The sequence below is a fragment of the Astatotilapia calliptera genome, chromosome 17, assembly GCF_964374335.1.
Source record: "Astatotilapia calliptera chromosome 17, fAstCal68.1, whole genome shotgun sequence".
NCBI classification, from domain to species: domain Eukaryota; kingdom Metazoa; phylum Chordata; class Actinopteri; order Cichliformes; family Cichlidae; genus Astatotilapia; species Astatotilapia calliptera.
This window is the reverse complement of record NC_137438.1, coordinates 36228512-36252029: the sequence shown is the minus strand read 5'-3', so window position 1 is coordinate 36252029 and position 23518 is coordinate 36228512. Positions and strand designations below refer to the sequence as shown.

At 39.9% G+C, this 23518-nt stretch overlaps 1 protein-coding gene across 2 annotated transcripts in view; it reads left to right on the top strand.

Moving 5' to 3' along the window:
• tbc1d22a (TBC1 domain family, member 22a) overlaps window positions 1–23518 on the top strand; it is a 162648-nt gene that overhangs the window by 131228 nt on the left and 7902 nt on the right. For both annotated transcript variants that reach the window (XM_026147265.2, XM_026147266.2), the window contains exon 13: window positions 4066–4161. In XM_026147265.2, the coding sequence (XP_026003050.1) occupies window positions 4066–4161 (96 nt within the window). The remainder of the gene's footprint in view (window positions 1–4065; window positions 4162–23518) is intronic.

Here is a 23518-nt window from a genome sequence, read left to right as displayed (position 1 = left end):
TAACCGGAATATGTGTAACATAGTAGCTCATTCGGCTCCTGGTCCGTCATAATTTACAGGTTCGTAATGTGTGAAGTGAGGTTTTTACAGTGAATATATCTTTGTATCTGTCCTCTTTTGAAAGCACGGTATGTATATGCGGGGCTAGAAGCTTTCACAACAGCCTGTTCCTACAGGTGGGTGGATCGATCAATACTGTGTTTATAACCCTTAAGTTGAGTATGTAGCCCACTGAATTTTTCAAAAAGAAATTATTTTTTGAAAATAGAAATGAGCAATGTCTGAATGTTTTTGTGTTGACTGTCACATCCATTTTATTTTTAGCCTTTAGCACACATTACATGAGATACATGAATAATATATGAAAAGTCTGTTTTGTTGTGTTAACTAATTGTTGTGGAAAGTAAATTTAGTGGTCATTAGGATGTGTTTAGCTTGCACATTTCATCTTATAAGTCATGACACACCGATCTCCCCCACATAAGCTGCCTTTATAGGTTAAAAGTATCAGTATCGGCAATACTGGCCCTATATTTACTTGGTATTGATCCATACCACACTCCTACCGGTTATCTTAATGTGTGGAGTTCAGGGGCCATCTGTAAATTGTAGCTATGGACAAAGAACCACAGTTCCTCTCACCCGGAGTTGTGTGAAGCAGAGAAAAGCACTAAATCCTCACCTATCAGAAGCTCCATCAAGCAAATATTTGAAATTTAAATGACTCATATGATGAACCAATTATCAGACTTGACTGTTCATTTTCTGTCAGTCAGCTAATCCACAGATCCTTTCAGAGCTAATAAACTTAAAACAGTTTTAATCATTACATAGAAATGCTTCACAGGGCAGCCTGTCAGTCATGCACAGAACAAATTATGAACAGTTTTAAATCGTATTTATAGCAAACAACTATTAAACATGCACATTTTTTGAATATTGAGCCATTTATACTGTGGCCTGCATTACTTCACAGGAACATCAGAATAATTCTGGCCTACAGATGCAGTGGCATTTAATAATTTCAACTTCTGTGCCTTAAACGCATTAAAGTGAAGAAGAACACGAGTCATATACCACCAATAACTATGCAGTCGGTGGAGGCAATAGATTTCACGTTAATGCTGGATTGCTCGTGGAAATGATAGATGACAAATTTTATATTAACTGTCAAGAAAAATCACTCTCTAAATTATGAAATAGTCTTCACAGTGGGATTACAGAGAAAGAGGGAGAAAAGTGAGTAGCAGACATTTGTTGAATGAGACTGAAGGAGGTGACAGATTGTAAGAATGGAGTGGCGACAGAGAGGGAGTGACGGGGGCAGAGCGAGAAATAGAGCGGAAGTCAGAGTTTCACGGCCCCGCTGGTGCCCTCAACCATGAACTCTCTCTCACACACACACAAACAAACTCATAGAAGAAAGGAAATTAAAACTTGGTGAGTCTTTGGAGAGTGATAAACATTGTGCTCCCATATGCCACTCATATACTCACTCGTCTCTTTGTGTGTGCGTGCTCGCATGTTTGCTTGCTTGCTTCAGTTGTTTGCTTCGGCTGCAATGCCCGACCAACAAGCCACTCACCTGCCAGTTTACAACTCCCATCACGCCATGCTTCGCTGTTCACAGACACCCCTCTTTTTGTCTCACCACTCCCTGCACTCTCCATTATTCACTTTTTCATTGTTTCTCACGCACACAAACAAACGCGCGTGCACACAGACGCTGTTAATTGCATAATTGTAAAAACTGGTTTAACTAAGTGGGAGGCAAAGCGAGAAGGAAACCGAGCGACAGGATATGTACGCAGAGGCGTGGGGAGAATCAATCTGTCTGCAAAAACCTAACAATGTTGTGGGGGGAAAAAGAAAAAAGACAGAAAGAGAGAGCGAGAAGACAATTTCTGTTTTTTCGAACATCAAATCTCTGTTCGTTTCTGTATATCCATTATTAATCTGTTTGTTCCTTCCTTCTTGGAGGGAAATTCAATTATCACAGAGGAAAGGCAGTTTCTGATAATTCCTGCAGAGTTATGGCTCACTGTTATCCACTGCATAAATGAGCATGGTGATTAAAGATCAGCTCGTACACTTGATTACAGTACCTGGCGAAATATAGAACATGGCACTGTCTGTGTTATTTAAATGCAATAAGTTAACTGACCAGTGGTTCTCCCTGATTGACTGTTTTGTGGGGTGGGTGATCGCCACTGCGCCGACCTCTGAACCACTCTCTGTACTGTGTATGAGAGAATAATGGACGGTTTGTCAGTAAATGCACTTCCTCTTCTGCCTTTGAAATGAAGTTAGGGTCTGAAACTCGTGTGCTGCTGAGTTATAGCCGCTGTTATACGGTCGAGGAAGCACTGCTGATGATACATTGCTGAGTTATTGGAACGTACAGTGCCGTATGTACAGCCTTTGGCATTTTACTAATCCACCTGTGCCAAAGAGACTGCAAAGTTTAATATCAAATTATAGGACGTGTGTGTTTCATGATTTTGAGCACCGCAGTGCTCCATTTGTTTTTTGTTTTTTTTTCTAATACCACGCACTATTAAAGTGGACACATCAAGGCGCACACTTGCAGAATATTCATTAATTTATGGGATTATTAGGAGTGTTTTTCTTGCTCTAGTCTTGCCTTCCCTGTGCGCTGACCACTCATGTTCCCACATTTCTGAGCCAGGAAAAGCCTGCTAGTGAACATAGAAATTCATGGGTGCAATTCCATACTTAAATTGCATTGGTTAATCAGGCTTGTCAATAAACTTGTCAGTTTGTTATCCTGTTTATGTAGTGGTCACTTGGTAGCAAAATGTCCTGTTTTGATCTCTATTTCAGTTCTGAGAAGTTGAATTGAAACAGGAAAACAGGAAGGGCTTTGCAAGACTCAGCTAGGAGATTTTATTTTCCTGAATTTCTGACAAGTTACAAAAAAAATAAAAAATGGAGAGAAAAATTTCACGTATTGCTGTCAATCTCAAGAACAGGGAAAAAAGCAATGCTACAAAATATGATCAAAAGTGTCTGTCCAGGGGAGATAAGGTTACAGAGCCCTGCATACAGACTGCCTCTCGCTCACTCAGTCACTCCTATACTGTTTACATCTCTCTCTTTTCTCTGCACTTTTGGTTGCCTTTTCTTGCCGTCAGACTGAAGCTGGGTCCTCTTACACAGCTCCTGTCTTCCTGCCTTTGGTTGATTTTTGACTTCCAGATTCATGCAAATGTTTGGTTGTCACTCCAAGCTATTTATACAGGAGTTTTTATTTCTTCCCCAACTGTTGTCACAAATAAGCCTTGCCCCGAGCTTTATTTGAGACTCAGTCTGGCTGTCTTTAATACCGGCACATTTGTTTGGAACAGCAAAATTTTAGGTGTCCAGTTAAACCTTGATGTTCCCTAAAATAACACATGTTGTAACCTAACTTGTCAAAATGCCTCCAGAAAAGTCCTCATACCAGGATGTACTTTGAATATTGTGTTCCTTCTCTAAGGGACCGTATACTCCTAAGTCACTTGCATTCAAAAGGCCTTGGTAATTATCCCCTCTGTGATGGTGCTCTGGAGAAAAATGAATAGAACAGGGAACATCTTATCCTTTGTCTTACTCCCTTTTTAATTCCCTCTGCTCATTGCAGAGTTATAAAAAAAAAAGTAAGCCACCATACATAACGAGCAGCTGAAATAAAAAGCTGTGCAGAGGAAAAGGGGATTTGTATCTTTCTTTCTCGCCCTGCAAATGTAAATTTCTGGATTTTGACAGGAAAAGAATGTTTTATATTCTCCAATTTTTTTCTATTTTTTCCCCTCTGTCTCCTTTTTCGTATGCGTGGCTAAATACATCATGCAAAACTGCTTCCAAATTTTCCCTAAAATGAAATTGTGATGAAAGACTGGAGTGTTTGAGCTTCTCAGAGATGCTTTGCTCGCACTCTTGAGCTTCCGTTTGAACAATATAACATATCTGAGATGGAGGTGTTGTTTGTTTTCATGCTGCAAAATGTTAAACTTGTGCTAAATCAACATCATATGTTTGTTTTTTTTTTATCTCGCTCACCAGGCTGAACCAGAGGGCTTCTCCCATTTTCACCTGTATGTGTGTGCGGCCTTCCTGGTGAGGTGGAGGAAAGAGATCCTGGAGGAGAGGGATTTTCAGGTAACGGACACAGACACAGAAGGCGATGGTGTTGATATTGACATTTGTTTACATAATATGAATATTTATAAATGCCATACTTTGGTTATAGGGGTTGGGGTGGATGTAAAATTGTGTTTCTATGAGAAAACTTGTTTTTAAATCATAGACCGTCCACAGTAGTGCATATACAGCACTGTGCAAATTTCTTTTGGTTGCCTTGGAACAATAGAAATGGATATTTATGAAAACGTGCAAGCATATGTGGAAATATAACAATGTGAATTTCAGATACTGTTCATCGTGTGATTCGATCCATTTTAGCTGCTACTTCTTTTGTTTTCTGAGCCTTTGGTGGCTCAGAAGTTGCTTTTTGCAGATGATGTGGTTCTGTAGGCTTTATCAGATGGTGGGCTCGAGCTTGCCCTGGAGCAGTCCTCCAAGTTTGACACCATGGTCCACAACTGGAAAAGTTGGGAGTTCCCACTGCAAGTCATGGGCAAATTACTGCCCCAGATGTCTTGGGAGCTTGGAGAGGGCAGTGGGAGATTGACAGATGAATTGTGGCGATGGCTCCAGTGATGTAGACACTGGACCTGTTTGTCGTGGTGACAAGAGAATTGAGTATTAAAGCAAAGCTGTTCATTTACTGGTCAATAGTGAGCGAAAGGACGAAATTGCAGATATGAGAGGTGTGAAAGAGCTTTCTCTAAAGCAGTGGTTCTCGGGCTTTTTACATCTTCCCCCACAAAGCAGGAAGAAATATTTTCAGGCCCCACCTAAACAAAACAATGACAGAAAAGCCTAGCTGCAACTTTATTTAGATAATAAACTCATTCACAATAATGCCTTTGGTAATTTTTTTTTAAACAAACAACTTTCATTTCAAACAACTATTTGTAACTTTTGTAACTAGACTGCTTCATTAGTCTGCACCACTTCTTCAAAAAAGCATCAAGTTAAACAGAATGTGAATATTGCCAAACATGGAAAAATAAAGTTCAGTCTTAGTCTTACAAAAAAGAAACCCAGAAACATGTGAACAGAGATAATACATATATATATATCATTTAGTGAGAATGTAATACTGTTCACCCTTAGTGACTGCAGTGAGCCTGTTTTTGACTGCACAGCTGTGGTGGGGCGTGGTCTGCTGCGGGGAAGGCGGACGCACCTGAACGGCACCCCCAATCACTCAAAGTAGATTTGCTATTCCTCCACATCGAAAGGAGCTGGTTGAGGTGGTTTCAACATCTTCTGGGCACGTCCTGGGCAAGATGTTCTGGGAATGTCCTACTGGGAAGAGACCAGGACATACCAGAGAGATTATATCTCTCGGCTGGCTGGGAAACTCCTTGGTGTTCTCCTGGGTGAGCTCAAGGAGGTGGCTAAAGTGAGGGAGGTCTTGGTTTATATGCTTAGGCTGCTGCTACCACGGAGCGGTTAAAAATGGATGGATTGGACTTCTTCTTTAATCTTCCACTTGTCCACTTTCCTCAGATTTTTTTATCCACACACTGCACACCATGTTGAGGTGCCTCAAGTGTTTTGGGAGTCACCTTGCCAGTGCAAAATAACTTTATCATTCCTGTTAGACTGTGTTAACAGAAACTGGAACAAATTATGGTTTTGTTAGACAGGCTGCTTGTTACAAAGCACCTAAAGACACATTTTAAAACAGGCTTTTTGCTAAATGTACTATTATATGTGTTTGAATGATTCATAGGTTAGTGTTAACCAAGTTCAATAAAACAAAAACAATAAAATCAAAATGGTCAGATACAAGGACTGGTCTGAAAATGAGTGGTGGAAAGTAGCCAGAACACCTGGAGAACTTCTGCTCAGGAGCACTTTTTAAAAAAGTAATAATAAATTCAGACTCCTTGGAAGCAAAATATTTAAAAAAGTGATGGGTGGCTCAAGACTTCTGCACAGATCGGTGAATTAACTAGGGTAATTGTTGTCGCTTGTGTCTATATGGGGGAATAAAAAAAAGATCTTAAAAAATAAAATTCCCAGCTGCTTAGTCCCAGCAGGGGATTAGTTTAGGCTTGGAATAATTCTGCAGCAACTGTGTGGTAATGATGGCAGAAAAATCGAAACCCTTTCGGCAGCAGAGAGAGCGATTTGCACTCTGAGCACCAAAATACTTCAGATTTTGGTCAGTAGACGGCAAAACTGCGGAACCTTAACTGTGCCGACTGAAGTGTTATTGAATAAACCTTTTGAAGTAACTAACAGGAGACTCTTCACACACAGCACGTCCCAGAGATAATTGTTGTTCCATAGTTTTCGAGGCAGAACTTGCTCAGTGTGTTGAATTTCCACTTGAGATTTTACAAGTTGTGATACTTGAGAGGTTCAAACCTGTGTGGGCTGTCCGAACACTACAGATGTACACAGGAAGTTACACACGGTGCTGGTTTTTCTGTCCAGTTGGTGATGCTGGTGGTGATTTACTCTATGCAGATGAATCTGTCGGTTGTGCGAAAGCAATATTAAAACAGTCTGCCAGACTGCGGAGTTGTTCATGGCCTACATCCCTCTCCATTACCTCCCTGGTCATTAACTGCGAGGTTCAAAAGTCGTTGTGAGTGCATTAGTAGATGACAGTAGACAGCTGCCAGAAGGTGACTTTGGTTGCCAGCTCACTGGGGGGACTTGCCTTCTTAACGGTAGCAACACATTCTAGCATCGTCACATATAAACCTCATCTCTGCTCGTTGGCAGCTCTCTCTGATTCTCTGTCTTGTTGTATTCTTCTAACTTATCCGTTTGGGTTTTTCTCAGTGCTCTGTTCTCTATTTTTCTTCTTTTTAACATTTCCCTCTACTTTCTCTGCTCCTTTCTTATCTTATCTCTGACCTTTCTCTCTTGTTTATTGTTGATGTCTTGTAGTCCTCTGAGTCCTCTCACTTCTGTGTTCACAAGTCAGAAATATAAAAAACATCATAAGGAGGAGGATGAGACTGAGAAGTAATCTTACGTGATACTTGAGATAACATTGACATGGAGGATATAAGATGCTCACAAGCTGCTTTGACTGTCCAGACAGCTGAGCAGATCTGCTTTGCTAAACACAAGTGTTAGGATTGGACAGATGGACACTTTGTAATGCTTGTGCCTGCATAAGTGTCGTCGCTAGGTGTGAGTTTCTCTTCTAACCACTATGTGAAGCTCAAAAATACACACTCTTTTAAGCTTGCACAGTGTTTACATTATAACTTTTTGTCTTAAATGTGCTTTAAGTGCATGTGTGTGTATTTGATTTGATTTTGTATTGTACACATGAATGCATGCACAGACACATATTTACACTTCCAACTTTAAAGTGTGACTTTCTGACTGGTTTTGCATGCGGCCGATGCAGTGGCAAACAAGGGCAAACAGTCTGTTCTCATGAAAAAGACAAAGAAATGTGAGGTTTTGAGGAACGAGAGAATCTTAATGGGAGAGTAAGAACAGATGCAATTTTAGAGCCACGGAGGAGAGAAGTTTTTGCACCGAGACCATAAATACGTTGTTGCACACTTTCCTCTTGTTGTTCCTGAGACAGTTTTATTTAGACCAGTCTTACGGATGATTAATTAAAGCCGAGCCTGCTTTGGTTTGCAGCTTGCAGGCACTTGAGGCTTGAGGCAATAACCACATTTCAGAATGAAGCCAATAAACAAAAGGACTGCAGTATCTGGTTTCCAAAAACACTGAAAGCACAGCTGCCTCTTGGTTGGAAAATATGTCAACTGTGTTATCTATGTTAAAGAGGTATATTTTTACTCGTATTTCTGAATTATGGCTAATCTCATTGGATGACTGATGTAGCACAGCTCAGTACTGAGTGGATATCAGCTGATCAGCTAATAACATAGTTTTTATTTGCTAAAAGAAGTGACTCGTAGTACTTCAGAGGTCCTACACAGGTCCGTTTGACTTCAGAGCCCCTCAGTTGGTTATATAGAATGAAAAGAGTGACAAAAGTACATCTGAAATGAATACAAGCAGCAATCAAATGGCTTTACTTGTGTTCTTGATATTTGACGGTCATGACCTCAAACCATCTTTTCTGTGCCTCCTGTTTCATCACGTAATAAATGTGAAGAAGTCTTCAAAAGTCGCACGAGTTGGTTACAGTTCTGAAAAATGTGTGCTTTAGGTGGAGGCCAGTTGATTAAAGATGGTTCATCCACTCAGTGAGACACTGGAGGCTATCAGAGTCTGAAGATGAGACACTGACTGACTCGTCTGTCCTTTAGTATTCTTCATATCGAGCTTAAATAAACTGGTACTTCTTGTTGGAGTCCAATTCAGATAGAACTTAAGGTGGTTCTAGTTTTTTTTTTTTTAATGGGTTTCTGCAGTTTGAGACTATGCACACACAAAGTCCTTGCTAACCTTTTGTGTCATTAGGGGATTGTTGGGATTGTTGGCATGTTAGCATGACATCCTGTAAGTTATTTAATGGGGGGATCTCCACAGATCTGGCTTGTTTGTCCAGCACATCCCACATTGATTGAACTATATTTTAGATTATATTTTCCTCCTTTTCCTTGATATATTTTGATTTTATAGCTACAGTAGGTACTCAGTCACCCACAGATACACACGAGAAACAACACACATACTCATAAATAGCTACAGCCAAATGTCATCCTGACATTTTCCCCCACCCAGTGCACAACAAATGAGCTCTCATCATCTATTTGTTTATGTCTTCACGGGAAGTTGTTGTCGGTACGTAATGGAACACAGATGTCCTCTGTGTGTTTGTCTGTGTGTATCAGTTTGTTTATGTTACGGACTGGATGCATATTTATTTATATATATATATTTATATATCACGAATATATTGAAATTGTGGATTTGAGTTAAAATTACAGAAAGTTTTACATGAAAATATACAAACCTTTACTTTTGTTTACGGCCTTTGACAGGCATATTGCCTTAAGGGGGGGGGGATGGTTTGTTTTCTCTCATTTGCTAATTCAATTTACCAAGTTTTTTGATACAGATTAGTGTCTGTGTGGAAAGATAAGTAAAGATTTCTTCTTCTCTCAGCTTTAGTGGTTTAATTCCAAGAGATTTCTGCCTCTGATCCGCTGAGCCTTAGAGTTTAAACGTGGACCTGCCAGGTTCTTAAGGGCCTGTTGAACAGACCTTATCTCCACATGCTTTATCCAGCAACCCTCACATCCCTCTCCTCTCAAGCCTGCTTGTCCTTCTCTTCCAATCTTTCTCACAATCTCGGTTAGTCTTTTCTTTCTCTTACTAATTCCTAACTTCTCTGTTTTTTTTTTTTGCCACTTTTTATTTCTTTGAGTCTCAGCTTCGTATTTCTCTTTTTCCTGGTCTCTTTATTTCATTCTGGCTTTCGTTCTTTCGCCATTTATCTCTCTGGCATTTATTCTTTTTCTCGCTATCGTCTTTTTCTCTCGCTTCATTGAACTTTATCTTTTACAACATAAATAGTAGAAGGATTCTAGTAGGGCTGCGCGATTAATCAAATTTTGTTTTCAGTTTCATTTTTGTCTTCCAGCAATTATGAAAACCAGATATTGGAGACAAAATTGTTCTGTATTCATTTTCACAAAGACGTTTTCCTTTTTATCTTGTGATTCAAATGTGGCGCAGCCCCTTTTGCAGTGTTACACTTTTGCTGCTGCCTAAAAGCCCAAATTATTGTTCAGCTTGAGCAAAAATGGGGCAAAGAGGTTTTCATTTGTAAAATTTGTAAAATGTATCTCAAGGAATTAAATTCTTAAAAAGTTTTTTAAATAAAGCCTGTCGTCTTCAGAGTTTCTTTCCATGTCTGCGAGGAGTCAGTCGGTGCTGGCTTAATACCCTTCTTCCAATTGACACCTCTGGCTCATGGCACCACAGCAATTCCAGTTAGAGATTCATTAAACCAATGAAAACAATAAGTCCACATCTTTACATATCTCTGTCACCACACTGTTCAAACTTTTGAGAACTTGTAATAAGCCCATCTCAGTGCAACAACATGTTTATTTCATGCTTGTCCCAGTGGGGATGTTGTTTGCCTCAGATCAGCATCTCTGGCATTACTCAACTCTCTTTTCCATTCCTATTTAACATTCTTTAAGGGAGACGTCTCCTCCTTATATTGTCTGCTACAACATGCATGCAAACACGTAACACACGCTTGCAGCGGTATAATAAAGGTTTCCAACCAGTTTCAATCAATCTGCTCATTATTACACTGAATTGCTTCTCCAATTTCCCCAGGCCTGGAGGGAAAGTTCACTTGTAGCAGCTAGTTAGAACAGTACAACATTAACAGCTTGTTCAGCTCACAGTTCTAAATTGTTTTGATTGATTTGAGCTTTGTTCAGGTGGAAAACGATATGCTCTTGAAAATCTATGGATAACGTTTTTGTCCTAGATCGAATACTCGAAAAGCCTCAACTTTGTTCTTCTGTTTATTCTGGTGATATACTGAGTTCTCTAATTCTGCCCAGTCACTGCAGTGTAGTCACTAGCTGTGGAAAAAAAACGTGAGCTAATTGACTTTAATGTTAAATGTAGAATGTGAGGAGCAGCGGCGTATGACAAACTGCTGGCGAGTTACATTCTCAGGGTCCTCAGAGGGACCGCGAATGACTGATTCACTTTAATAGTTTTAATTAAAAAACGCATGCAGAAAGTAATTTAAAAGGATAATTCATGCATTGTTATCAAACATAGTAGGGAGAGTAGCTGTGAATCTCCTCTCTTGGTTGTGGGATTGGATTGGTTAAGCTGCAAAATGAAAAGCAGGAGTATGGCACTCCCTAAGCAATCTGCCTTTCACCGTTCCACCTCAGCTAGCACACTACCGCAAACTGCCGGCCTGGGCTGCATGGATAAGTTGGTGCACGCACATTTCCACGGATTCTTTTTCCCTCTGTCACTCAGAGTCACACGCCCATAGACATGACAACATAAACAAGCACAAAAGCTGTTCTCTCTCACACAATACTATTTCATTCACACATTTGTGAGTCTACTAGCATGCGACCACTTTGAAGCACACACCCACATACTGTACGCACAGTAATGGGCAAGCAGGGGGATATAATGCAGGTATGTGTTTGCACTGCTGTTTATAGGAAAGGCCAGCACAGTCAGCACATTCCCATTAGTCTGTAATGCCTGCAGACGCTAACATTGCCACTGCAGAACTCCTAAGTGACAATAAAAAGCCTCTCCTCTTTTGTTTCTAAGACTTGACTGTGGCCTGCAAGTTTGACTAGTATTCACAAGTCCCTTAAGATTCACATGTAAGAACCATGTAACCGTGCTTTGTTTGTGATATTTTGAAAATGAGCAATGACCACTAGCCATAAATTCAGTTTGATGCTGCTTCTTGTTTGGACTTTAATACCAACTCATATTCACTAATGATGTACTCCTGTTTTTTGTTTCTACTGCATAATGTACACTTGCAGTCAAATGTTTACATGTTCTGGTGATGAACATGAATCTTATGGTCTCGCCTCCAATTAGTTTTTCAGTTAAAATGGTTGCTTTCTGGGGCAAAACTGACTTTTAACTGTTAAATATATTTTTGATGGATTTGAGGTCGAAACTTTGTTAACCTTCCTTGTGTCCAGGTTTACACTGATGATTGGAGATTATGCTAAAGGATTTTGAGATTGTCTGCCAACTTTATTGTTACAAACAATGTTACGCCTTCTCTGGTAGAAAACAAGTACTAGAGAAAGATGACATGCTTAAAAGTTTAATACAGCGTTCTTGGACTTGATTTGCCACATACCTCTGGAAATTGTGTTTAAACATCTGAAGCTTTACCTTTTATTTTTCCAGTCCACCCCCCACCCCCACCTTTTTTCACGTGGTCAGGATTAACCAAGCTTTATCTCCTCTGTAAAATTAAGCCAACACTTGATCACCACAATATAACACAAAGTATGTTCAACTTTAGGGATATCTGTCTCTCCAGTTACGAACCTTAAACCACTGTGAATCCAGTTCACCTGCTTTGATGCAAATAAAAGTGACAGCAGGTACACTGGAAAGGCAACCCCCAAAAAAGGAATGGGTTTGTGGATAACGGCCACACACTATCACTCGCTCCCTTCTACTTCCTCGCTCCTGCCTGATTTTCCTCTAGTTTGGTCTTTAGTTTGTGTCCTTTTCACTACTGGTAGGATGAGACAGTCCCTGCAGCCCATTCAGGTAGCACAGGTAATCCAGCTACTACAGAATGGCACATCCATATATGGCATTACAAAAAAGGTTTGCAGTGGCACGCAGAGAAGCTACAGGCTATACTCAGTCATGATTACCAACAGAAAGTTTACTGCCCTTGGCCTTGACAAGTTAAAGACATTTTGTAACTTTCAGCTCTGCAGAATTAATCATCTCACAGGGTGTATGTACATTTCTCACCTTGTGCATATAGTATTGACCCCGAGTTGATTTCAGAACAGCCCAAATAAATTAAAACTAAACTCTTGAGTTTCTTTTTTCTTAAAGCTGTATGTTGTGCAATGCTTTCACCTAAAATAACAGTTCAAAGACTTTATTGTAAGCTCAATATGGGAGTGACATTCATATTTATGATCAGTGCATGCAAAGTGTCAATCTCCAGCTCTATGTGTTTTCAACAACTTCTGTTAATCATGCATCAGGGCATCATTATATACAGTGTATGCAACTAAACTGACCATGGCCATCTAAAATTGTTACCTTGAGATTTATATTAGTAAGGACTGCTGAATAGTCTCTATCCTGAGGATGCTCGATCCTTGTGATTGTTAACGTGAGGCCAAGCGTTTGTGTGAGTACAAAGCTTTTAGTTCTGTGTAAACGATTACAGTTTTTTCAACAAGGCACCGAGGAGATCGGTCGTGACGGAAGTGAGAGGTGGAAGAGCCAAAGAGGGAGAAAAAGATTTGTTCTCACTTTAATTAATGGTGTGTGAAAAAACTGTGGACCTTTGTAAATGTCAGCTGCTGTCCTCAGATCAGTTACGTGTGGAGAACGCCTTGGGTTAGCCAGCCTTGACAATCACGGAAAGAAGGGGTACTCCAAAGGAACCAGAGTGTTCTGGAAATGTCAGCGCTATTTCAATCACTGTCACAGGGCGCAAGGAGCAAAACCTTGTATAAGATCCTTTTTGTTTTTTTCCTGGACTATGAGCAGAAAACAAAAATCCCAATATAACATAAATACATTGCAAAAACGGGCAAGTGCACCACTCTTGTGTTGTAATATAGAATATATGTAAATAGACTGTTGTCAGGACAAAAAGCTTACCCTGCCGCTGGTCTTTATAAAAGAGAAGAGAAACAAGCCTTTTCCCTATTTAGAGTGCTTATCTGCACCACCCATTTCTAAATAATAATGCAATTATTTTACTCTGTGACACAATTCACAGAGGTCTCCTTTGCAAGAAGAAAACTCCAAAAATCCATTCAGTCTAATTATCAGAACAAAGTGTGTCCCTGTCGAGACGCCAGGACAAATTGGAACTCTGATGATTTAATCAGGACATCTGGTCACTCTAGATGTTTTATTCTGTCAACACAAACGCTGCAGTATGTTGTGAACAGTGTGATCCAACGAGTCCTCTACTAGAAAGAAAAGAATAGTTTTATGGATGTTATTTTAAGGTGCCATGTGGTAAAAAGTTCTTTTTCTTGCCCATTTCTCAAGCTTAAAGTTTGTTGTCCTGATTAACTTTTTTTTTGTCTTTGCTTGCATATGTGTACATGAGTTGCTGTCAAGATCAACACCTTGCAATTTCGCGTACAGAAGCCGGTCCCACCTCTGATCATTAATTCTATACTTTTCACCCATTTATCACAACAAAGACCTTCTCATTTTCTCTTCCTGAACTTTCTTCCCAAACTTGGTTTGCGTCAGCAAACACTCACAGGGGTTTGTAGCTGCTCTGATTGATGACACTGTAGTCAATAGTGTCGAAAGTGAGACAAGGCCACCTCCGGTAAACAGCTTTTAATAATCACCTTGCTGATTGAGTGCTGCGTCCAATTTGGCATATGAATCTATTCGTGCCAAAACAAGAGGAGAGGAATAAAGGACCGGAAAACTCAGAGCTTATATGGTGGAAGTAATTGTGTAACCCTCCACCCCATCCTCCCGTTTACTCCGTGACATCCTTTTCTTATGGCTTTTCTTACGCCTACACGCTTTCCATCATTGACAGCCAAAGTTTGCTTTCAGGCTAACTCGTGCCGGCTTGTACTGTGAATTAATTTGCTGTACGATTTTGATGATCAAAGCTGCTTGGAAAGTCAGTCATCAATCACGGCATGGTATTGAGTAGACTTGAAGTAAGGAAGTGTATATTTGCGCGAAAAACGTGTTCACAAATGCATTTGTGTATTAGCTTTCTAATTTAGGTGTGGTGTTGTTCTGTTGATTGGTCCAAGTTAGCCCTTGCCAGGAAATCATTTATCAAGTGAAAATAGTCATGAATTGGGTGATTAGTTTGCTCTTTGAGTACCATTACCAAAATTATCATCTGATGAGGTTTATTCCCAAATAAGCACAATAGTAATGGGAAGTTTACAGCTTTTTCCCTTTTTTGCCCTGAGATAATAAAAAACAGGAGTTGCTCTGTCAGCCTGTAAGCTAACTGCATGTCCCCTTCTCAACTCAGTTAAGACACAAAAATGCCAAATAAACAGCTATATCGACCTGCTCGTGAGGAATAAACAGAGTGCAACAGCAGCACGAGAGGGAGAAATAGATTTTTAAGACTAAGAGAAGAAAAGAGTTTTTGAGGAACGCTGTGGGTCATGAACTGAGACATAAATATTGAATTTTAAATTCAAATACCCTTCTATGCAGTCAAAGCGATCACCAACGCACTTCTGCTCCGGGGTTTTTCTCATGGATCTCGAACTCGTGATTAGGAGGGCATTAACCTTTCTGAACTTGCTGATGGTTTGAGATAAACTGTTTAGTCTCCAGTTTTGCTTTTGTTTGATTTATTGTAGTAGAGTTCACGGGGCATCCACGTGTTACATATTGGGCTCATATATGCGATAGAAATGTATTTCAGTTGTTGGTTTCATGCATTTCTTGTTTGAAAGTGTGACAGCGAAACAGTTTTGCTAGGATTTAGTTGATAATTGTTGATATGGAGCAGGGCCAAATGGTTAAATATTGAGTGCTTATGTACTTTGATATTGCACTCGCTGAAAATCAAGGGGAAATATCACTGTAAATGCTTCAATGCACAAAAGGAGAGACAACTGTTTCACCGCTTAAATTGCTTCTGGCGGGATTGTTCCAAAGGTTATGAACTTGTCATTGGGTTGGCATTGACTGATACCAAATGGATGCAAAGCTAGCTCCCTATAACTTAACTGTGGAAAGCAAAGGCATTTTTGTCCTAACAGAGTGTCCATACACGCTTTTTTATTGTACTTATCAAAGCCATTAAAACAGGTCTTTACTGTGAGGTTGGAGTATCCAAATGATAAATGAGAACACCCACACTTGTAGTTCCATGTGTACTGAAAGCTCTCAAGCAGTCTGCCATTTTCTCATTCTTTAATCCCATTCACTCCCCCGCAGTATTTAAATCACCAAAGGTGCTGGCCAGATCCACTGTCTCCTCGAGATATAAATGTATGTATTTTATTTATAATGCATTAAAAAGCACCTTTTATGAGCTTGTTTATTTTGTTTTCGGTTCTGTAGTCTAGTCTTGATCTACTGCTCAGCAGATATATTAGTAATTGTTGAATTATCTTGGCATATTTAACCTCTTCAAAATATTTTTTTGGGCTTTTGTGACTCCAGAAGCGCATAAATGAGCAAAGCAGATTTCTTACGTTTGTTAACCATTTAAGACCTACCATAGAACCAAGTCCGCCAGAGCTTTTTACATTCTGTAGTGCCATTTTTGGGAGCATTTCAAGTTGATATACATCAATACAACCATTATAGCCCAAATTTTAATAATATGTATGCATTAAGTGCATAGTAATTACATAAATTGCAGAAAAGTGCAATAAACTACAAAAAAATTTAAAATCGTTTTTATTTTTTTAACATATATTTTACAGTTTTGAGGTTTATCCCTCAAAACTGTAAATACAAAAAAGTTGCACAAAATAGTTTCCCACCACAGGAAATTTATTTTAAGTGTCTTCATAGTTTTATTTTTGAAATACACCAATTTTCATATACTGCAGGAAAAACGAAAATAAATATTATAATGCAAATTTGCAAAAAAACCCAGCATATGCATCAAAATAGACTATTTCTAGCAGTGCAATATGAGTCCTAAGCATCCCAGAAACGATACAGAAAGTCATAAAGTCAAACATAACTTTTAAAAACACAAGTATGGGCTCATGAGGCCCTTATGTTAAAAAAAAAAAAAAACTACATTTCTGCAAAATGACGTCACTTCCGGTTTCAGGCAGGACATGGCAGACATGCAATAGTTCGTGCTGATGGAAGTAGGAAGTGTTACAAACAGCTGATAGGATCGGCAAAGCATGTTTCTGGAATATTATGTTTTGTTGCTGCAAGTGCTTTTTATGCGGTTTTTGCAAAGCTATATGTGGAAGGAAACTGTGACCGAGGACAAGCTGATGGCATAAGATGTAAGTACAACTCCTCCAGTTTCATATGCAAAAAAAATTATTGCGCTAACTATTTTCAAATCCCGGTAGAACTGCAACCACGTAGGTTGCAGTTCTACCGGGATTTAAAAATAGTTACGTCACCGGCTTTAAAGGGTTAAGATAGACCAGGGGTAGGCAATCTTTCTGATGATGAGTGCCATCTAAAATTTCCTCAGAAGTCAATGTGCTATATGATTGCATTAGCAATAAATTTAGTAACGCTCTATATGAACAGTTACACACTATATAGAACCACTTTATAGAATTATATTTGTTCCCAGATGTCGGCAGCTATCAGCGAATAGTTATCAGCTATTTTGAAACAAAAAACAGACACTTGTTATCCATAACAAGAACTCCATAACAGCAAATGAACTGTACAACAGAAAATACAAATGCTATTTATGGTCTCCTCACAACAGTGATAAGAAAAGTAAACTGAGCCAATATGGCATGTTTGTTAATACACATGTTAATGTGATCTTTGGTCTCCCACTCAGAGACACAGGTCTCCGAGTGTCCAGCATTCAGACGGCTACCTGAGGACACTCATGTGAAAGAAAATCTGCTCACACAGATATGTAGAGCCAAATACTGTCAACAAGGCCTCTGCAATGTGACAGTGATGTACACTGTCTTATTGGTATATGTATGATTGCTATACATTTTACATCAGATAAAAACTTTGGTTGTAAGCTTCAGATAATTATTTAATAACAGCCAGACAATTTTAATGAGAATAAGAAAGCATTTCTTTGTGCCCCCCTTTCCCTGTTAATGCCCTACCTGCCCCCCTGTCAAAACTTAGCAAGACCCCCCCTGCACAGTTACCAGCTGTCAGCTGGATAAAAAAGGATCCTGGCGTTATTTGTCTCTCAGAAACAGTTCATAACTTCCCTTCAACTCATTCATGTCACCTAAAAGGTAAACCTGTTTCTCCATCACCTGTTCAGCTCTGATGATTCAGTAAGGACATCTCCTGGTTTCATCTTCATGTTTCCCTCTCACCACATATCCAAACCGATATCATGACCAGCAGCTTTACATCAGCTGATAGTAGAAAGTAATATTAAATAAATTCTAACAACAGCTGATCAAGCTTAAACGTGCTGCTGTTGTTTAGCGCAACATCAGCTGGTTTCCTCTTTCTGGTGCAAAGTGGGAGATAAATAAACAAGTGAGACGATCAGCTGATCATTGATCAGTTTCATGATTGAAGTAGCAACAGGAGAGAGAGGGGAGAGAATGAGAGAAGAAGAGGCAGCTGCAGTGTAACGACAAATTAACTCCGGCTTTGTGTCTTTTTCATTGTAGCTGAAGTTCGGGACAAACTGTGTTCCTTTTCAGCTCAATACGAAACGCGTGATATTTTCTCTGAATACGAGACCATTCCGTTTTTTACAGGACGGTTGGCAGCTCTACTAACTAACTTTATGAATAAAATAAAGTTCACTCTCAGTAACATCATAGCACCACACAGCTGTATATAAACTCCGTCATGCTAGCTAGTACGCAGTACGAGTTATTGTAACGGACTGTAAAAAGTCAGCGCAACGAAAATAAACTCCACCTAAACTTGGTTTATATCTGACCCAAATAGACTGCAGGTCATAGCTTCTTACCTGAAGTTAAGTTCACCTGACACCGGCGGCCGCCTCGGGTCTCTCCTCTTGCCTCCCCTTTCCCTCATCCACCTGCTGGGCTCCACCACTTGCTAATGTTACTGAATCTGTGGAAGCTCCGCCATAGCCACCACCAAACAACTGACTTATTTTTACACACCGGCCAGCATTCTGCTTAATGAAAAAGAAGACTGATGTGATTAACAGGTCAAAATTAAAATCCCACCACCACCCCTCCTTTAAGCCAGCTTTCTTCTGATTGGCTGCACCTTGCAAACAGTAGGTTTGAACAATAGGTAGGTGGGGCTTCCGTCATAATCAGAGCTGTTTGTGTTAAGGAGCTCTGCTGCACTGAAATAGAACCTGAGAATGTTATGAAGGATCAAGCTTTCAGGTTTTTGTCTTTTTTGCGAATTGATTTTGGTGCATGTTAACAGTTAGCCTAGCCATTCTTGCTCAGGAACCAGTCTTAGCAGATCACCAGTCTATAAATAGTAAATACACCTGTTTGATAATTATGGCATTGTGCTGATCAGTGGTGACAGTGCATCAATAAAAAAAAAACTCCCATCAACATTTACTTTGGCCGTTTTGTTGCCATAATAAATGAACAAATTACCCATAGAGACAACATCACATCCTGCTACGTGCAGCTTGGCTGTGCCATCCTGTGTCGGCTCTTACCTGTGCATGCTACGGTGCCCCACTCCTACATTAGTACCCACTGTTTGCCAGAGTGCCCATTTTGTGTAATTATATGAACTACAGCAAGCTAATGGCCCCGACAGAGCACTGCCTAGGCCTATTACACCTCAGGGTGCTGCAAAACACCATTACCACCAGCAGCAACCTGGAGTGTTTGTGCATGTAGGTGACAGGATGTGTGTGCAACTGCACTTTCTGCGTAACGTTCATGTAGATGTGTTGGTTGGAGGTGGATTGATACATGTCACAGAAACACAGCAGTTACAGCCAAAAATTGGTGCTTTTAGCCTCAAATGCGCGTCTATTGATATGTGTATGTGCGTACCACACCTGTCATCTCTCCTCCATTAATTTCTCCACGGCTTTAGCCGCTTGCTGCTGGCAGCTGTAGTTGACACAGCAGAAAGGATTGCAAGTTTTGGAAGCCATTGCATCCACTTCATTTACCACCATCTCATCTTCTGCCTGTAAATTGACTATTTGGTTCACAGGAAGTGATTTAATTGCATGTTTGTCAGTATGTATGTATGTATGTGTGTGTGACTACCACTGATAAATAGTATCTAGTGTAATATTTCTCTCTGTTTGAGGCCTCAGCTCTTTTAACTAATAATCATCTGTGACTCACATGTATACATAATTTAGGTGCTCGTGTTCACGATTGTCTGCCCAGCTTTGCAGGTTATTGAAGACTGGCTGAGTCAGCAGCTCGTGCCTTTCAAGGTCTTAAAATCAAACACGTGCAGCTCTTTAGATGAGAATAAGGATTGTGATGGACTCAATTAGATGGATGGATGGACTCATCTCCCCACACAGTCAGATCCAGGTCAAAACATTGACTATACACATAGCTAGTACAATTTACTTGACAGTGGCCTTGGCTGTCTGTTCAACCATTATGTTATCTCATTCTCTTTTTAAAGAAAGAGCCTTAGCACGGCTCTATTGACAAGCTGCTTTCCCCTCAGTATCAATAGCCATTAACCACTTTAAGCCTTGCCAAGCGTAGGAGATGGAGAGCTAATTGCCTTTTTTGTAGCATACAGTATACTGTAATGGTGAATCAATGTCTTTGTTAGTATTGTGGGATAAATGGATATTCATGCCTGAACAACCACATGCACCCACACATAGCGCTAGCGACATTAACAGCATATCTACCTACACATACACACAAATGTTTGTTTGGCTACATTTGTGAGGACATCCTATAATCAAATGGTTTCTAAACCATTTTACTCTACCCAAAAACTGAGGGCTTAAACTGTCATTACTGCCCTCTGTTAAGAGGTTAAACAGTGTTGAGAAAATTAGCTTTGCCAAAGTAAATGAACTAAAATGTAAAATTTTATATATTTAGTTTATCATTTGCTGATTCCTTTTTTACACGGACTGTAACAAATACACATTCATCGATATGCATTTTTCTTTTATATACTTAAAGCATGAATGCTGCATTTCATGGATTCCAGCAAAGACTCACTCCTTCACACTAACACTGGTGGCCTCTCAGTGTGGAGTGTTACCACCTGTGTAGAGTGGAGTGAGTGCAGTATTCCCCCCTGACAGCGAGATGTATGCAATTAAACAGTATTAGAGTCATTAGCTCAACACAAGTGATAGCCAGCAGATGGTTACCATGCAGAAATATGCTCTTAATGAAGCTCCTCAGTCACTATGGGTGTATGCTTGTGTGGCCGAGCACGCATGAGCGCGCTTATGTGTATGTAGCGTGTATGGTCTATTGGCTATAACGCTCAAAGCAGCACTTGATTAGACGGCAGTTGGTCCTCCTCTAGCATAACCATTAGTGCCTGTGGTTGTTTATAAAAATGCTGTAGCACATGGTTAATTTCATTCATGCTACTTCTTTATCTCTGTGGAGGTCAAAATGTGTGACGAAGATGTTTTCTACGAGTCTCTAGCCATTGTAGGGATTTTGAAGTGTTTTAGAGCTTTAAAAACAAGCTTTATATCATGAACATCACTGAAAACTGACAAACCTTTTTTGTTAACATCAGTAGGTCCTTGATAAGAATTTGCATTTATTACACATTTTCTTAGCTGGATCTTGCTAGTACCAGGCTGGACAACCTTTCGCCTGCAGAACTACCTTCTTCATTGGACAGATTAAACAAGGTGCGGGAAACATTCCTTGGTCCATATTAACATGTGTCCATGTGCCAATAAAATATCCCCCCATTATTGAACCCCCACCAGCATGAACCGATTACAAACAGCCGGATGGATCCGTGCTTTTAGTTGTTTTTACACTAAATTCTGAGCCTACCCTCCAAATGTCACAGCAGAAGTCAAGAATTGGTTGATCAGGTAACATTTTTCCAATCTTCTGTTGAGCCTGTGCAAATTGTAGCCTTAGTTTGATGTTCTTAACCAATAGGAGTGGAGTCCAGCGTAGTCTTTTGATACACGTTGTGTTTGTAGATGCTCTTCTTCATTATTTTGTATGCAACAAGTGATTATTTTGACTTTTGATTTTGCCTTTGGCATCAATAAGGCAGACCTTCTCACTGGATATGTTCTCTTTTGTCAGCTCATTCTCTGTAGACTATAGAGGTGGTAGTGTGGGGAAATCCCAGTATATCCACAGCTTTTGAAACACTCAGACCAGCCTGTCTGGTATCAACAACCATTCCACATTCAGAATCACTTAAATCGCATTTCTTCCCCACTCTGAAGTTCAACAGGTTGCTTGATCAATGTCTATTTGCCTAAATGCATGCATGAGTTGCTGATTGGTGTCAACCAGCAGTTAAACCTGCTGATTATTACCCAATAATGTGACTGGTACACGTATATGAGTATCAAACAACCACATGACTTCATGTTTATGTACAATGGACGTTTCAAGTTTCCACAACTGGTCCTTACTACTTACTTTGGAGCATGGATCCCTTTAGACACGGAATCATTCCACACCTACACACTTTGAAACCAACGCAGCCCAGTGAACTTTTCCTCTTTATTGTTTAAGCAGACTCCTGGTGTCCGAGTCTGCATATACAGTATATCACTCGACGTAGTGAAGGTCCAACGTCCAAGTGAAGTGAAAATAATCAAAACATATTTTTGAGTAATGGAGGACTTTAAAATAAAGTTGGCCATTTACAAACCTGTCATTATCAATAATAGCATATTGGCCCAGATTTGGAAAGACTCATGCTTATCATGAATTTTCTCTCTCATAACTGAAGCATGAAATACGATAATATGTAAAGCCCACGCTTGTTTAGCTTGTCTGTCAGTTACATCCTCACTCTCCTGTCAGGCTCTTGGAAGTGGTTAATATATATATATATATTTTTTTTTTTACTGACAGCATCTTCAAGACATTTTTTTTAAAGCTCTTCATCCTTGACAGATTTTCTCCCTGCTTCATTTCTGCTGTAAAGATGTTGAGTCCTTTTCAGCCGTCATGAATTTACTTCCTCTGTGACAATAAACCTTGTTGCTTCAGCCTTTGGGAATTTCTCCAGGTTAAACTGGGGTAATAACAATAGGTAGCCTCGCGACACCGAGGCCACCAGTAAGTCATAACTGATTGCAGATTGTGCTTTTGCTGAATAATATCCAGGAAAAATCTTGGCTACAACATCAAGAGTGTTGCAAGTCCCCAGGGAGTTTTTCTTTTTGTAAAAGAGCCTGAGGCTTTGAGGTGCAGTAGGGGAGGTGCGTGGTGTCTCACCCCCAAAACTACTGTGCTTATAGGTACGTTTGCAGTCCAGCTACAGTGAATTGGCTGTGGTATAAAATAAAATAAAATAAATGTTTAGTTATTTGCTCTTCTTTTTTGTTCTGTTTATATTAAAAAAACAACAACTTGTTATTGGCTTAACTTATTAGACAGATATTGAGCAGGACATCTCCAGGTCAAAACAATTCATTTAATTTTTCTTTTATTTTATATGATTTGTCCTAAGAAGGAATAACACTCTGCTGGCTGTGAGCAAATTTTGCGGATTTCCAACTTGTGTGTGTGAACGTGAACTCGAGAGAGAGCATGAGCGATGAAAGGAGAGAGCTGATAGTGATGCTCTATTGAATACAGATGAGAGAGAGGCAAGCTGAATTCTGATCAGGCTTTCTTCCACTCTTACTCTTCCTTCCGCTCGCTCTCTCTTTTTTCTGTCTCCCGCTCCATCCCTCTGAGTGAAAATACTTCAGAGGACTGTGTCTTTCTGAACCAAGGGGGAAGTCAGTAGGTCAACCTTTCAAAGTCAACGTCCAGGCCCTCCTCTCAAAGGTGCAGCTATTACAGTGAGGGCCACCCCCTCCCCGTCCCTGTAGAATTAACAAGCGTGTGGATTTTGATGTTAGAGATATGGAGCAGTACTTTAGAGGAAATCTGATCCTGAACTGAAAATCCTGTTTCATGTTTAACAACACTAGAGGCCGAAT